The 15260-nt window shown below is 46.4% G+C and overlaps 1 protein-coding gene across 1 annotated transcript in view; it reads right to left on the bottom strand.

Moving 5' to 3' along the window:
* Positions 1 to 15260, bottom strand: part of LOC119176506 (uncharacterized) — a 140086-nt gene that overhangs the window by 39731 nt on the left and 85095 nt on the right. Inside the window, exons 5-6 of the mRNA XM_075877781.1 lie at positions 12449 to 12662; positions 5707 to 5823 (exon numbers count right to left, since the gene is read on the bottom strand). Coding sequence (XP_075733896.1) covers positions 5707 to 5823; positions 12449 to 12662 — 331 coding nt within the window. The remainder of the gene's footprint in view (positions 1 to 5706; positions 5824 to 12448; positions 12663 to 15260) is intronic.

Genomic DNA, 15260 nt, shown 5'->3' with positions numbered 1-15260 from the left:
ACCGGTGAGCCTGGCTGTATGGAATACTGTTTTTACAGTGGCGTGGGTGATCGCTTTGGTAATGAAGGTATTGATGTCGATCCGTTGGTTTGCGATATAGGGTTGTAGAGAGCTTCTCTTCTTCTATCGTTATGGTAACATCAAGAAAATTTACGGTAACTTGCGAGTATGTGTGTGTGAAGTGTATGTTCGGATGTACAGCATTGTAAGTGTCGATAAAGCTGAGAAGTTCGTCCTCGCTGTGGGTCCAAATGAGAAAGATGTCGTCTATGTATCTTCTGTATAACATTGGTTTCAAGGAACTTTGTGCAAGAAATTCAGATTCTAGCTTTCCCATAAATATGTTGGCATAATTAGGTGCCATTTTGGTGCCCATAGCGGTCCCGCTGATTTGTCGAAAATACTCTTGGTTAAACTCGAACGAATTTAATTCGAGGACCATCCTCGTCAAAGTTGCAATGGCAGAGAAATCTGGGGTGTTAGATTGTCTATGGTTTGTGTACATGTTTTGTAATGCAGCTATGTCGTCATCGTGAGGAATATTTGTATATAATGAAGAGACATCAAGAGTAACCAAGTACGAGTTTTTCGGCACACACAGACCTGCAATGTCTCGAAGAAAATGTGTGGTGTCTTTTATGTACGACGCGAGGGTGCATGGAATGTGGCTTATTAGTTTGTCCACGTACCCTGATATGGGTTCAGTTATTGTACCGATGCCTGATATGATTGGTCGACCTGGGTTACCGGGTTTATGAGTTTTTGGGAGGATGTAGAAGCGACCTGGACGAGGGTATGCTGCTTGCATCAGTTTGTGGTCAGTGTTGGTTATCTTTTCTGCATCCAACAGTTTCTTTAGTTCTGTTGATACGATACGTTTGTATTCGTCTGTCGGATCGCCTGGGAGGCGTTCGTAAATTATATATATATATATATATATATATATATATATATATATATATATATATATATATATATATATATATATATATATATACGCCCACGTCGACGCATGATGCCGGTGACAAAATTCAGCCGAGAATGCCCCATGTAATTCCCATCGCAATAATAAAAACGGAAAAAGATAGAAAGAGAGGGAAGAAATAAAGAAAGAAAGAACGAGAAAGAAAAAGATGAAAAGAAATGGAAAGTAACAGGTACAGAAAAGGGACACGAGAAACCGAGAGGAAGAGAAGAAAAAAAAAAGGAAGTTCCACAAGGAAGGCCACCCAGCTCCCCTCTTCACACTTGGCAATACTGTTGCAAAGCTGCCATCATTTTTTTGTTCATTTCATAAAATGACGCGATTGTCTGATTCGGGTGTCTCCAATCTTTGTGCTGTGAAACACTTTTATAATATATCTGTTAATGTGACAACGTTCCTTAGATTAAATGCAAATGTTTATGCTAGCCTGCGCACCCGGAAATTCAGCAGTCAGCTGTCCTGTGGGAGAGACCCTCACTCTGCATCACCATCATTTCGTGTCTTCTATGTAACAATAACTTGGTGATACCTCGAGGCTCCTTCGCGCTGCTATAAATGATATGTGGCGACACATTCTTCTTCTGTAAAGTCAACCTTCGGGTGGCCCTACCTGAGTGACGTTCGATTCTGTTCCTAGCAGTTTTGTTACAAATGATAAACGACCACACGAATGAGCACGGCGGGACCATTTGATAGGCAGCATATTGACAGCATACGAGAGGCAGTATGAAACAGTGCCTTCTCAAGTGCTAGCCTGGCTTTGGTTCTCGGTGCACGTCTCAATCGTAACCTATGTACTGCGGCGATCAAAACTTTGGAGACCACGGAGCGCGTGGCGAACAGCACCGCGGCGCCTTCTCATAGCTGCTATAGAAAAGCTAGTGAGCACGCACTGCGCAAGCGCATCATTTTCTACCTATCAGGCCGTGCTTTCGCTTCTTTGAACACCATGAAAATCGCAAGGTGTCACTTTTGCAGTCGCTAAGGAAGCACTGAGTGATGATATCGTCACAAAAACACGTAACTCGTAGAGGCAGTGCTTGGTCGGGCCACTTCGTCGCATTCGTTCCAAGCGGTACACGGTCGCAAAAACAAGCATGCTTCGCCAAAAGACAGCATCGACGGATAATCTTGTCACACGCGTCGATTAAAAAAAATCACAATTTTGCCGCAAAGGTGAAGCAATGAACGCGATAGCAACAAATCGGAAGGTCACGCGCAGAACGGTAAGCAGATCGAAACATGCCCCGCGTTTGTCACGCATAAATGACGCACGAAACGTACTCACTGGTACAGATGCACGGGAATAACAGTCTCAGTTGTTACTTCGCTGTGTCTGAAAAGCGCGCTCTTTTCGCAAGCGGAGACTGCAATGATTGCAGTAACCTTTGTGCGCCCGGTAGCGACAACATAATCGTTCCAGGTAAAGCCCGAGGCCAGCCAAGACGTACGATCCTCCGCACCATGAGATAAGGGCGTGCGAAAAAGCGTCCACCCCCACCATCCCTCTCCGCAGGGCTAAGTACGCGTGGTGGATGAGAGCGCGCGCCGCCGCGTCGTGACTAATACCGGTGTCACACTGACCCTTTTAATCGCGATCAGGGCGCTCCGGATGAGTTCTCTTGATCGCGATCGACTTTATGACTGCTTCTACATGGCCCAAGCTAATCCGATTCAAGCTTGGGTCAGATGAAATACCCCAGGTGGCATTTGCGTGCCGTAAAACATGCCACTGACAAAACTCGACGTACGGTATATCTATAGAGCTCTTTATCAGCAATGTTATTCGTGCAAGAACCACGCGAACGTCAAAAACTTTGCAGGCAACTGTGATAATAATTTCATAAATCCATCACTCGATAAACGTTTCCTAGCACTTACCTGAATTGCTGTGTGAGATTCTCAACCTTCGCTTTTTTTTCTGATGGCCCCCGCTTAGCCGTGTAGTCGCAGCGAAGTGCCAATCTCGTTGTACGCGCCAGTGTTTCACTTCTGGAGCCTTAAGTCTGTTCCAGTCGCTCCTGCCAGCGGTCAATTACTGTAAAGATCTCTTCATTCGACCACGAAGTGCGCGTACGTTGCGAGGTAGTCGAAAGGCCTGCAACACTCATACTCAGTTTGCGTCAAGGTGCTCCAACAGCTCCGACGGAGGGAGAGTTGAACTAAGCGCTGAAGGCAACGGTCGACTGCTTGTCGTCTGCGTGCTTGCCGTCTGCTTCTGCCGTAACTACACGGGGTCGATGGGGATCCTAAAATATGCAATACTTTAGATATTGTTTCAGTTTAAACAGTTTAGAATTTGCTTTTTTATAAACATCTAGCTGTTTTAAGGCGTTTTTATTGAACTATGCTCGATTTTCTTATTGTGCTTTCAACAAGCTCAGTTATGGGGTGCAGACGGCAGCAAAATCGCGATCTCGCAGGCAGATCGTGATCTGCTGATCGCGATAGTCTTGATCCCGATCACACCTGATCGTGATTAAAAGTGACCGTGTAGCAGCACCTAATCTGGATCGTGGTTAATCCGGATCAACAGTGATCGCGATTAAATGTGCCCGTGTGACACTGGTATAACGCGCGCTCATTGCGCCATCTTGCTGGTAATGATGAAAAAAAAAACAATAGTTCCCCCGAGGTGTCCGTCAACAGCGGTAAGTGGTAGATATAAATTTCTTGCCGTTTGAACGTTGAAGGAGATGCTTCTTCGTTACTCAGTAGTTCCCGCCTCGCAGGGGTCCCAATTTCGACTCCGCGCGTCGGAGTCTTTTCTGGATTATTTCTCTTTCTTGCGTTTTGATATCTATAAATACACATACGATGAGTGACGGCGACGCCGACTACGACATCAACGCCAACGCCGGCGGCAAAATCCAGCCGAGAGTGTCCACATAATTGCTATCACAATAAAACTGACGCAATGTGCACGTTTTCGTTTCGCGGAGCGTCTGGAACCAAGGCGCAGAAGCGGTGCGCTGTGAGCACTGCCACTACAAGATAGATCTTGGCCGCGATATCATCGCTCGCTACTTCCGCGGCGACTGTAAAAGCGACACCTTGCGATTTCTCTGGCTTTCCGTTGTGCGCGCAGTTCGAGAGAAGCGCAGGCTGGTAGGTTGAAAAGGATGCGCTTGCGCAGTGCGTGCCCTCGCGCTTCTCCGGTAGCCGTGAGAAAACGCGACGATGCTGCTCGCCACGCTCTCCCGTGGTCTCCAAAATTTTGATCGCCGCAGTACATGCAAATAACCGGAACGTGACACTGCGTGGTCACAATACACAAGCCCCGACTTAATGTCCAGTGAGCAATCTTGCGCGGAATTTTGGTAATTCTGCTGATTGTGGATATATGTGTGCGACCTCGATCGGCGATGCAATTTCCAGCCCGCATCGAATGCCGGCCAATAATTGAAGTAATCTTGAAAAATAAACAAGGCAGCATGAAACATAGCACTGTGATTTGATTGATTTGTGGGGTTTAACGTCCCAAAACCACCATATGATTATGAGAGACGCTGTAGTAGAGGGCTCCGGAAAGTTAGACCACCTGGGGTTCTTTAACGTGCACCCAAATCTGAGTACACCGGCCTACAACATTTCCGCCTCCATCGGAAATGCAGCCGCCACAGCCGGGATTTGATCCCGCGACCTGCGGGTCAGCGGCCGAGTACCTTGGCCACTAGACCACCGCGGCGGGGCGAAACATAGCACTGTGAAAATACAGAAAGACTAAAGAAATGTTCGGTGAAACGAGTGTGAGGAAATGATAGCGATAAACAATACCGTAACCTACATACATGAAAACAACTAAGACGGGACACCGCATCTGAACAAAGTGTGATAGTTTATTATGCACCCTGTACAAGGGCTAACTTGGCTGTAGCTCACATGCGGACGACAAATTTATGCTGGCCGAAAGTGCAATAAAAATAATCTTGCGTGTAAGTAATACCCTTGTTCAATATACCATTTCCGCAGATTTTTCGACGGTGAGCAGAAACGGACCGAACCGGTCATTTTCAGGTCCTGTTGTCTTTGGGGTGATAAAAATGATCAAGTGCGGCTTCTCACAAGAGGGAATATGCAACAGTTCACTGCCTACGGGATAAGCTTGAATATTAATTACAGTTAACTGTGCCGGCTTCTTTCCAGCCCATGCGTTCGCCTTACCTTCCCTGTTTTTTCTTTCATTCATTTTTTTTACATTTATTTATTTAGTCCCCCGAACACTTACAGTATACTTCGATAAATTGGTCGTTTTTAAGGAGGAAATCAGTGACGGCGCTGGTTCATGTCATTTCCCATCAATTTATTTGTGCAGCACCGTAATGAGATTTCTACATCTATATATAGGTACTACATTCGCGAATGTAACAAACGATAAAAAGTCTCGACATGCGTCGCGAAATTTCTAAATGGCTGCTGTGGCTCAGCTGTTAGCGCGTGGGTTACCTCCAGAAACAATGGATCGTTTGCATATATCGTGATTCGGGACAAACAACGTTAAAGTGTGTCAAAAGAGCAATTTGGGATTTGCCAGCAGGATGTCTTTGACAAACATGCATTCAAGTGATGAAGACAAGGATGGTAACCCGAAACAATAACGTTCCAGAGGCAGTAAGAGGCTCTGCGGGTCCATGTGAAAAGCCGGCCTTCGCGAGGAGTCCTGTAAAAGGCCACGCGGCACCCCAATTTTGTTGCCACATCCCGCGGAGGCAGAACCTTACTGGGCGCTGCGGGAGCGCCCGACTGGATGCTGACTGCGCGAGCGATGCGAGGCACTGCTGCCACTGAATTGCGAATCCGAGTCCGGGATCCCCTGGTAGGACATGAACTGGCCAGATCTGCGAGAAACAAGACATACGCTCAGTCGCACGGCAAACGCCGAGGCTTGGGGTGCTATGCAGGATGGCCCGAGCTTCTCGGGCAGACGAGTTTGCTCCGAGCTCGCTCTGCGGCGGCTATGACATGAAGACAGTTCGGAGCGTATAATAGCAGCGTTGATAAAAATGGCTATAGGAACGCGCGTGGCGTTGTAAACGCATGTGAGACACTTGTTGAAAAAACAGGTCACTGACCAATGTCAAATAAAAACAAAGACGTTTCGGGATCCGTACGGATCCCTTGTTCACAATGGGATGATGGCTGAGCAACAGGTTCTTATGTAACGTTGAGCGCATGACGCAAAGTCCGGGAGTACACGTGGTTTAGTGTACCAGATGATCTATTGATTGTGTTACTTGTCGTTTGAATGATTAGTGATTCGAGGTTCAGTCTGGTTGTAAAATTCTTCTCCGTGGCCATGATGCGTGCGTTGTCCCAGCTTATCTCGTGGCCCGTCTTCTCGGCATGCTCTGCGAGTGCATTTGTCACTGTGTGGCCCTTGGCGACGTCATTCTTGTGTTGCATCAGACGTCTGCAGTAATTTCCACTCGTGCCAATGTATACCGATTCACAATCGGCGCATGGTATCTTGTAGACAACACCAGGAAAGTGTTGCCGAGGGAGAGGATCCTTCACATTTAGCAACTCAGCCTTAAGCTTGCTTGCTGGAACATGCGCGATCTGTACACCACGTTTTCTGAATAGACGGGCTAGGGCTTCGCTTATATTTCGAATATAAGGAATCGATGCACGCTTTTTCGTAGACGATGTGTTATGCATGGCTGGACTAGTTGACTGCAGTTTATTCATGACGGATTTAGTTGTTTTCCTAATAAAAACCTTGGGGTATCCATTCCTGATCAGGTCATCTTCAATGGTCCGGAGCTCCTCCTGCAGGCTTCCTTCATCGGAACAAGTGCGAATCGCTCGTTGAACTAAAGACCGAATCACTGAGCGTTTGTGGGCTACCGGGTGGACTGACTCATAGTCGAGGTATCTACCGGAGTGCGTTGGCTTTCGGTACACAGCGAAGGCGAATGGACGGACGGACAGACAGACGGCCGCACGGATGGACGGACAGACAGACAGACGGACAGACAGACAGACAAACGGACGGACAGATGGACAGACAGACAGACAGACAAATGAACGGATGGGCGGACGATTCACGTTTTACCAATAAAACCCTCTGCTTCGCTCCACTCATCATTATTCACTCCGTGGATATGGTAAGATTTTTTTTTTTTGCTGGATGGTATACTTGTTAGGCCAGGATATGCTATGACCAAACTAATTACGCCAGGTCTAGTAATTGGACGAGGCAATCACGCTACATTAGAAAGACTGTGCTAATGAAGCAATGTAAAGCTAGAACTGAGCTAACTAAAACATGCTAGATGATGAGCTAACGAAACTATGCTAATTAACGCGACTTTAATCATGAGCAAGCTAAGTAAAATCATGCAGCCGTTACTAATACGGTAACAATTAGGAACCTGCTAATCAGCATTACGTTTAATAGCTATATACTGATCTTGGCCTTGCTAATTGCGCCGGAGATAATTGCCTTTTAATTGAATCCTTATCGATCAGGACAAGACAGCTCAGTGTAATGGTCGTTAAATTTCAGTCAATTATTAAAATAAAATTAAGACTGAGCTGATGTGGTCTTCACTTCAAAGCGGACCACGCACATGAGTAGATGATTGATATGTGGGGTTTAACGTCCCAAAACCACCATATGATTATGAGAGACGTCGTAGTGGAGGGCTCCGGAAATTTCGACCACCTGGGCTTCTTTAACGTGCACCCAAATCTGAGTACACGGGCCTACAACATTTCCGCCTCCATCGGAAATGCAGCCGCCGCAGCCGGGATTCGAACCCGCGACGTGCGGGTCAGCAGCCGAGTACCTTAGCCACTAGACCACCGCGGTGGGGTACGCACATGAGTAGACGACCGACTCAAGAAGCTGCAAGAAGCTATAGGTTATCACAAGCTCCTCTATGGCTCCAGCCTTGCAGAAGTAGTGGACGCTCACGAAATTATTTCATATGCAAAGAAGCTGCCGCGTAGCGTTAACCGCATAAAACGCTTGACAGTCAGACCGGCACCATCACATTCAACGAGTTAAACTGGGGCCTTCTCAGAATCAACGCGATTGCGCTTCGCCACCCTATTTTTTTCGAATTACCTTTCCAAATTGGATCACGAAGTTCAAAAGGGTTGAATATTTCTTTCAAAACAAAATCAAAACACAGCAATAAACGAAGCCGCAAGTACGATTCGCCACCCGCAAGTACGAAGACTAGGCAAATGTGTGTACTACCCATCATTCCCATGGTCGCTCAACGATCGCAGCGCCAGAGTGCCCTCTAGTTAATTTTGACAAACTCTATGGGTGTACACGCAGTATTCTCGCGCTGCTCGCTTCACTTCTATCAAATATTGCAGATAAATATAAGGACAGGTGGTCACCAGGGGCGCTCGCATCATGGCATCAACGTAGTTGTGGTTGGATACGTCGTGAGCGCGGTGAACTTGAATGCGAGATATCGTAGCCGCGTGGTGATATCACTTTTACTTGTGCGTGCGTGTGAGCATACTCTGCGCGATAAAGCTGATAGATGAATCATGCCGCTCGACGTGAGTACTACTTCTCGGCAAGAGCGAATGTGGTGGGCGTACCCGATCCTCGCTGCGGGCATCTGTAAATCAAACTGATTGACGTGTGAACTCGGATACTAACGCGTTGATTCTGAGAAGGCCCCAGTTTAACTCGTTGAATGTGATGGTGCCGGTCTGACTGTCAAGCGTTTTATGCGGTTAACGCTACGCGGCAGCTTCTTTGCATATGAAATAATTTCGTGAGCTTCCACTACTTCTGCAAGGCTGGAGCCATAGAGGAGCTTGTGATAACCTATAGCTTCTTGCAGCTTCTTGAGTCGGTCGTCTACTCATGTGCGTACCCCGCCGCGGTGGTCTAGTGGCTAAGGTACTCGGCTGCTGACCCGCACGTCGCGGGTTCGAATCCCGGCTGCGGCGGCTGCATTTCCGATGGAGGCGGAAATGTTGTAGGCCCGTGTACTCAGATTTGGGTGCACGTTAAAGAAGCCCAGGTGGTCGAAATTTCCGGAGCCCTCCACTACGGCGTCTCTCATAATCATATGGTGGTTTTGGGACGTTAAACCCCACATATCAATCATCTACTCATGTGCGTGGTCCGCTTTGAAGTGAAGACCACATCAGCTCAGTCTTAATTTTATTTTAATAATTGACTGAAATTTAACGACCATTACACTGAGCTGTCTTGTCCTGATCGATAAGGATTCAATTAAAAGGCAATTATCTCCGGCGCAATTAGCAAGGCCAAGATCAGTATATAGCTATTAAACGTAATGCTGATTAGCAGGTTCCTAATTTTTACCATATTAGTAACGGCTGCATGATTTTACTTAGCTTGCTCATGATTAAAGTCGCGTTAATTAGCATAGTTTCGTTAGCTCATCATCTAGCATGTTTTAGTTAGCTCAGTTCTAGCTTTACATTGCTTCATTAGCACAGTCTTTCTAATGTAGCGTGATTGCCTCGTCCAATTACTAGACCTGGCGTAATTAGCTTGGTCATAGCATATCCTGGCCTAACAAGTATACCATCCAGCAAAAAAAAAAAAAATCTTACCATATCCACGGAGTGAATAATGATGAGTGGAGCGAAGCAGAGGGTTTTATTGGTAAAACGTGAATCGTCCGCCCATCCGTCCATTTGTCTGTCTGTCTGTCTGTCTATCTGTCCGTCTGTTTGTCTGTCTGTCTGTCCGTCTGTCTGTCTGTCCGTCCATCCATGCGGCCGTCTGTCTGTCCGTCCGTCCATTCGTGCCTGCTGAATGAGTCATCGAACTTGGCGGTCACGTACCACCAGCTAGGCGGGACAGACCCACGGCTTTAGGAGCTTCGCCCCTAATAGCTGATTAGCCGGCCGCACGTGCTCGGGTGCTAGCGGGCCATGACAACAAAAACAACGCGCACCGGCCGAGCAGCGCGCTGGAACGTACAGGCGCTGCTGGGAAATCAGGATGATGATTAACACGTGGCCTTGGGTTTAGCTGCGGTCGCGATGCTGTAAGACGCTCGGCCGGTGCTGATCTTAGAAGCCACCTTGCTGATAATTCTAAAACAGACTTAGTGCAGGCAATATGGGCGTCAAAATTATTTTAAACATCCCGTGCATATAAAAAAAACGTCACCATGAAATGTTTGTATTGCATGAGTGCAAATATGTACTCAGTGGAACGACAAACAAATGAAAGAAGATGCCTCTGGTTTGAAAACACCGCCCAACTTTGTCGACCGTCCTTGACGCGATGAGTGCTTCCATCGTAACCATAGACAAGCAGCGCGCTGAGGTGCGGATTTCACTTTTTCGTACTGTTGGCTCGTTTATAAAGGGGTGTCGCCAGAGCTCGGGAAGTTCCAGAGTTTCGCGAAACTCGGACGATCCTGCATAGCGCCCTTGAATTATGGGCTTCATGGAGCTTGACTTGAACGCGCTTCATTTCGCTGCACTTCAGGGAAATGAAAAACTCTAACGGTTCGCGAGCTAGCTCGGTATACAGTTCAGTCGATCTTCATTTGGCACGTTGCACATGGCTATTGAAACAAATGTGTTATCATATGAAACACTCTAGACAGTGCATGCTTACGACTTGTTAAGTTTAACAAAACTTGCATTTCGCAATTTTCTATACAGCTTAGTTTCCAATCATGTGTTGTGCCGAGCGCATGGCACAAGTTTTCGTCAAAAGGCCGAAAAACAAATCGCCCCGTTGGAAGACTGAAAAACAGGGATTGATGTTTTGAAGCGATCATTTTGAAGAAAATAAAAGAAAGTTAAGATTGCCGAAATAACAAATTATAGCAAAGGTGTAGAACAAATAATAAAGAAATAGACATGCTAATCAACAGTGCGATTCAGCATGCCTATAGACATATTAACGGCATTGAACTGTTGCGTAACTGACCCTTTTCATGAAACCCGATCACTAGCGCAAGAGAAGCAATACATCATATCTTACATGTCTTCATCTCTGTCAATATCCCTAAAAATAGCCTGCCTAGGACTGTAGTAATCAAGCTGATTAGCTTCAAAAAATTACCTTTACGTTTTTTGGGGGGGTGGGGGGTGGAGGAGTTCAGGTTCAATTTGAATTCAGACACATCATGGAAATATGATTCCTATGCCATATTTTTTTCTTTTGTTTAGGGCCAAATCCCACATCTGTATTGACGCCTTTGTGTAAGCTTGAGTATAGTTGGGCGTGTACTGTGGGCTTGCCAGGAACATCAACTACACTGGTGAGTTAAGGGAAGCTTATGGTCTCACACAAAGTTGGAACTCACATTACAAGACATAAAAAAGTAGTGCAAAAAAATAACGAAATGGACAAGGTGAAGACAACAGCGCCGTGTCCTGTCTCTTGTAGTCACCTTGTACGTTTTTTTCCCCCAATTAGTTCTGTAGTCGATACGAACAAACGAGTCCAGCTCCAACACTCGCATCACAATACATACGTGGCTTTTATCGAACCGAATGGTAAGCAGAGTTCACATTAGTATTCCTGCAAAGACGAGCAACGACAGACTATGGCTTGCTGAGTCAGTACGTGTGTAATGTTTTAAAAATGATTAAAAGATTGAAAACCAGATAAGAAACGTTGCATCCACAAATGACGTTAGGCAAGCGCCACCACCACAATCATTGATGTATTATGCGATATATATATATATATATATATATATATATATATATATATATATATATATATATATATATATATATATATATATATATATATAGACGCCGTAGTGGAGGGCTCCGAAAATATTGACCACCTGGGGTTCTTTCATCATCATCAGCCTGACTACGTCCACTGCAGGACAAAGGTCTCTCCCATCTTCCGGCAGTCAACTCGGTCATGTGCTTGCTGCTGCCAATTTATACCCGCAAACTTCTTAATCTCATCTGCCCACCTAACCTTCTGTCTCCCCCTAACCCGCTTCCTTTCTCTGGGAATCCAGTTAGTTGCCCTTAATGACCAGCGGTTATCCTGTCTACGCGCTACATGCCCGGCCCATGTCCATTTCCTTTAACGGGGTTCTTTAACGTGCACCCAAATCTGAGCACGCGGGCCTACAGCATTTTCGCCTCCATCGAAAACGCAGCCACCGCAGCTGGTATTCGATCCCGTGTCCTGCGGGTCAGCAGCCAAGTACCTTAGCCACTAGACCACCGCGAGGGGGCACCGGTGCTTTGTTGCGATGATTGTGCCAAGCTGGATGCTAACGAGACTTTTATTTCGTATACAACATCCCCATTTTGGCTATCTCATTCATCGCTTCACCCTTGCAGTGAAACTAGGATGTTTTTTCGCGCCATAAAATTTCACTTCAGCGTGAATGAAGCTCTTTTTCGTCTTGAAATTTTAATGACAGTCGGACAAGAATGAAATGCAGCCTGCACACCCAGCACGTGCGATCACCTCCTGCGTGGAACCGAAGGACAAAACAGGCCAGCGTCGGCGCTCACCTGGAACCGTCCGAGCCAACGACGCTGGTCGAGGGGCCCGCATGCTCCAGCCCACGGGCATCCGTGTTCTGCGAGCTGTACGCGCTGAACAGGGTGTGCGCGCTGCCAGCTGCCGGTAGCTCCTCCTTGGACTCCAGGGGCGCGACGTCCTCGGCGCCCTCGGACCGCGCCTTGTCGCCTTGCTTCTTCTTGCCCCAGCGTTTCTGGAGGCCCGCTAGACGCAACAGGTATATATATATATATATATATATATATATAGTCTAGTAGATCCTCCGTGAGCGGTCACAACGTGGTTTATTTCGACGTTTCGGCCTAGAGTCTGGCCTTCATCAGGAATAAAGATACAGTTTGTCGGTGCTCAGCTTTATACAATCTCAAATCAGAGGGCAAGGTAAGAGGGAAAAAAAAGAAAAGAAAAAAAAGAAAAGAAAAGAAAAGGAAAGAAAAAAAAGAAAAAAAAGAAAAAAGAGAAAAATAATATACGGTGACCGCCCCTCGGGTGCCCCCCTTCCACTTTTCCCTCCACTCCCCCCCCATCTCTCTCCCCCCTCTCCCCTTCACCTTTCTGATGTCAGCGGTCTGTGTATGTTTCCGTTCACTAGCGCATTCCTCCCGATCAGACGGTCCCTCCTGGCACTGGCGGTTCGGTGTGGGGCAAAAAAGAGCTTTTCAGGAAGTCCTAAGCCTTTAACTGCTCGGGGTCCCGTAAACAATTCGTCGTAGAAGGACGGGGGCCGCGTATTGTGGCAGAGGCTGGTCAGCGGGCATTTTCGGAAGTTCTAAGCCTTTAACTACTCCGCGCCCTGTCAACATTTCGTCGTAAAAATAGGGGTGCCCCGTATTGCGGTAGGCTGTGCAAGCGCGTGCAATGCGAATTCCTGGCCCGCTTCTAAATTACGCGTGTCGTGGGGGCCTCCCGGCTGTGCACATGGTTGCTGTTGGGCATGTCGTGCATGGTACAAATGATTGGGTAGTAAAATAAAACAGAAAACAGACGACAGCTGCACTTAGGAAGAGTAGTTACACTTGGAATTGTTTTAGGTTGTCCAGTGCCCTTCGCAGCTGAAGTGCCGTGAACTCAGTTACTATTTTCATCGTTGCCGTTATTGTTTTCTAATGCTTTAATTGCTGCAAGTGTACCAGGATTCTCATTTATTCCTCTATCGAGGGTGTTAAATCGGTGGATAAGGTATGACTCTCGTTGTTCACGTTCTCGATTTGATTTAAATCCCGTCTCTAAGAGCGTTACTGATAGTTTGTCGAATGCATGGTCGGGAAGATTGAGATGTTTTGATAGAGGTAGGCTTGGGGCTGATTTCGCATGGGCTCTGTGATTATTGAAGCGAATCCTAAATGGTGTTTCTGTTTGTCCGATGTACTGCATACCACACACGTTGCATTCGAGTAGGTACACCACATTAGAAGAATCGCATGTTAGGTTTCCTCGTATGTTAATCGAAAACTTGGATTGCGTGCTGGTTGCTTTGTCTGTTTCTCGCATCGCCTTACATACAAGACATCGTGGCTTTAAGCAAGGGCGGCATGAATTATGAAAATGGCACCTAATTATGCCAACATATTTATGGGAAAGCTAGAATCTGAATTTCTTGCACAAAGTTCCTTGAAACCAATGTTATACAGAAGATACATAGACGACATCTTTCTTATTTGGACCCACAGCGAGGACGAACTTCTCAGCTTTATAGACACTTACAATACTGTACACCCGAACATACACTTCACACACACATACTCGCAAGTTACCGTAAATTTTCTTGATGTTACCATAACGATAGAAGAAGAGAAGCTCTCTACAACCCTATATCGCAAACCAACGGATCGACAACAATACCTTCATTACCAAAGCGATCACCCACGCCACTGTAAAAACAGTATTCCATACAGCCAGGCTCACCGGTTTAAGCGAATCTGCTCTAGAGACGCTGACTTTGACACGAGCTCACAGAGGCTAAAACTTATGCTCGAGCAACAAAAATACCCCCCACATGTAATTAGTGACGCTGTTCAAAAAGCGAGAAAACTAAAGCGTGAAGACTTACTTATGAAGCGACCACCACGAGAAGACCCACAACGAACAAACCTCTGCTTGACTTACAGCACAAACTTCCCCAATGTAAACAAAATCCTTAAACGACATTACAACATTCTGGAACAAAGTGAACGTCTGAAACGCGCATTCCCATCCGCTCCAGGCGTCGTTTACCGACGACCACGTAACCTCAAAGACACCCTTGTCCACTCCCAAATTAACACATCACCCCCTAATAATTCATGCCGCCCTTGCTTAAAGCCACGATGTCTTGTATGTAAGGCGATGCGAGAAACAGACAAAGCAACCAGCACGCAATCCAAGTTTTCGATTAACATACGAGGAAACCTAACATGCGATTCTTCTAATGTGGTGTACCTACTCGAATGCAACGTGTGTGGTATGCAGTACATCGGACAAACAGAAACACCATTTAGGATTCGCTTCAATAATCACAGAGCCCATGCGAAATCAGCCCCAAGCCTACCTCTATCAAAACATCTCAATCTTCCCGACCATGCATTCGACAAACTATCAGTAACGCTCTTAGAGACGGGATTTAAATCAAATCGAGAACGTGAACAACGAGAGTCATACCTTATCCACCGATTTAACACCCTCGATAGAGGAATAAATGAGAATCCTGGTACACTTGCAGCAATTAAAGCATTAGAAAACAATAACGGCAACGATGAAAATAGTAACTGAGTTCACGGCACTTCAGCTGCGAAGGGCACTGGACAACCTAAAACAATTCCAAGT

The sequence above is a fragment of the Rhipicephalus microplus genome, chromosome X (assembly GCF_043290135.1).
Source record: "Rhipicephalus microplus isolate Deutch F79 chromosome X, USDA_Rmic, whole genome shotgun sequence".
NCBI lineage: Eukaryota > Metazoa > Arthropoda > Arachnida > Ixodida > Ixodidae > Rhipicephalus > Rhipicephalus microplus.
The sequence above is the reverse complement of the archived record's forward strand: the minus strand, read 5'-3'. Positions and strand labels throughout refer to the sequence as shown.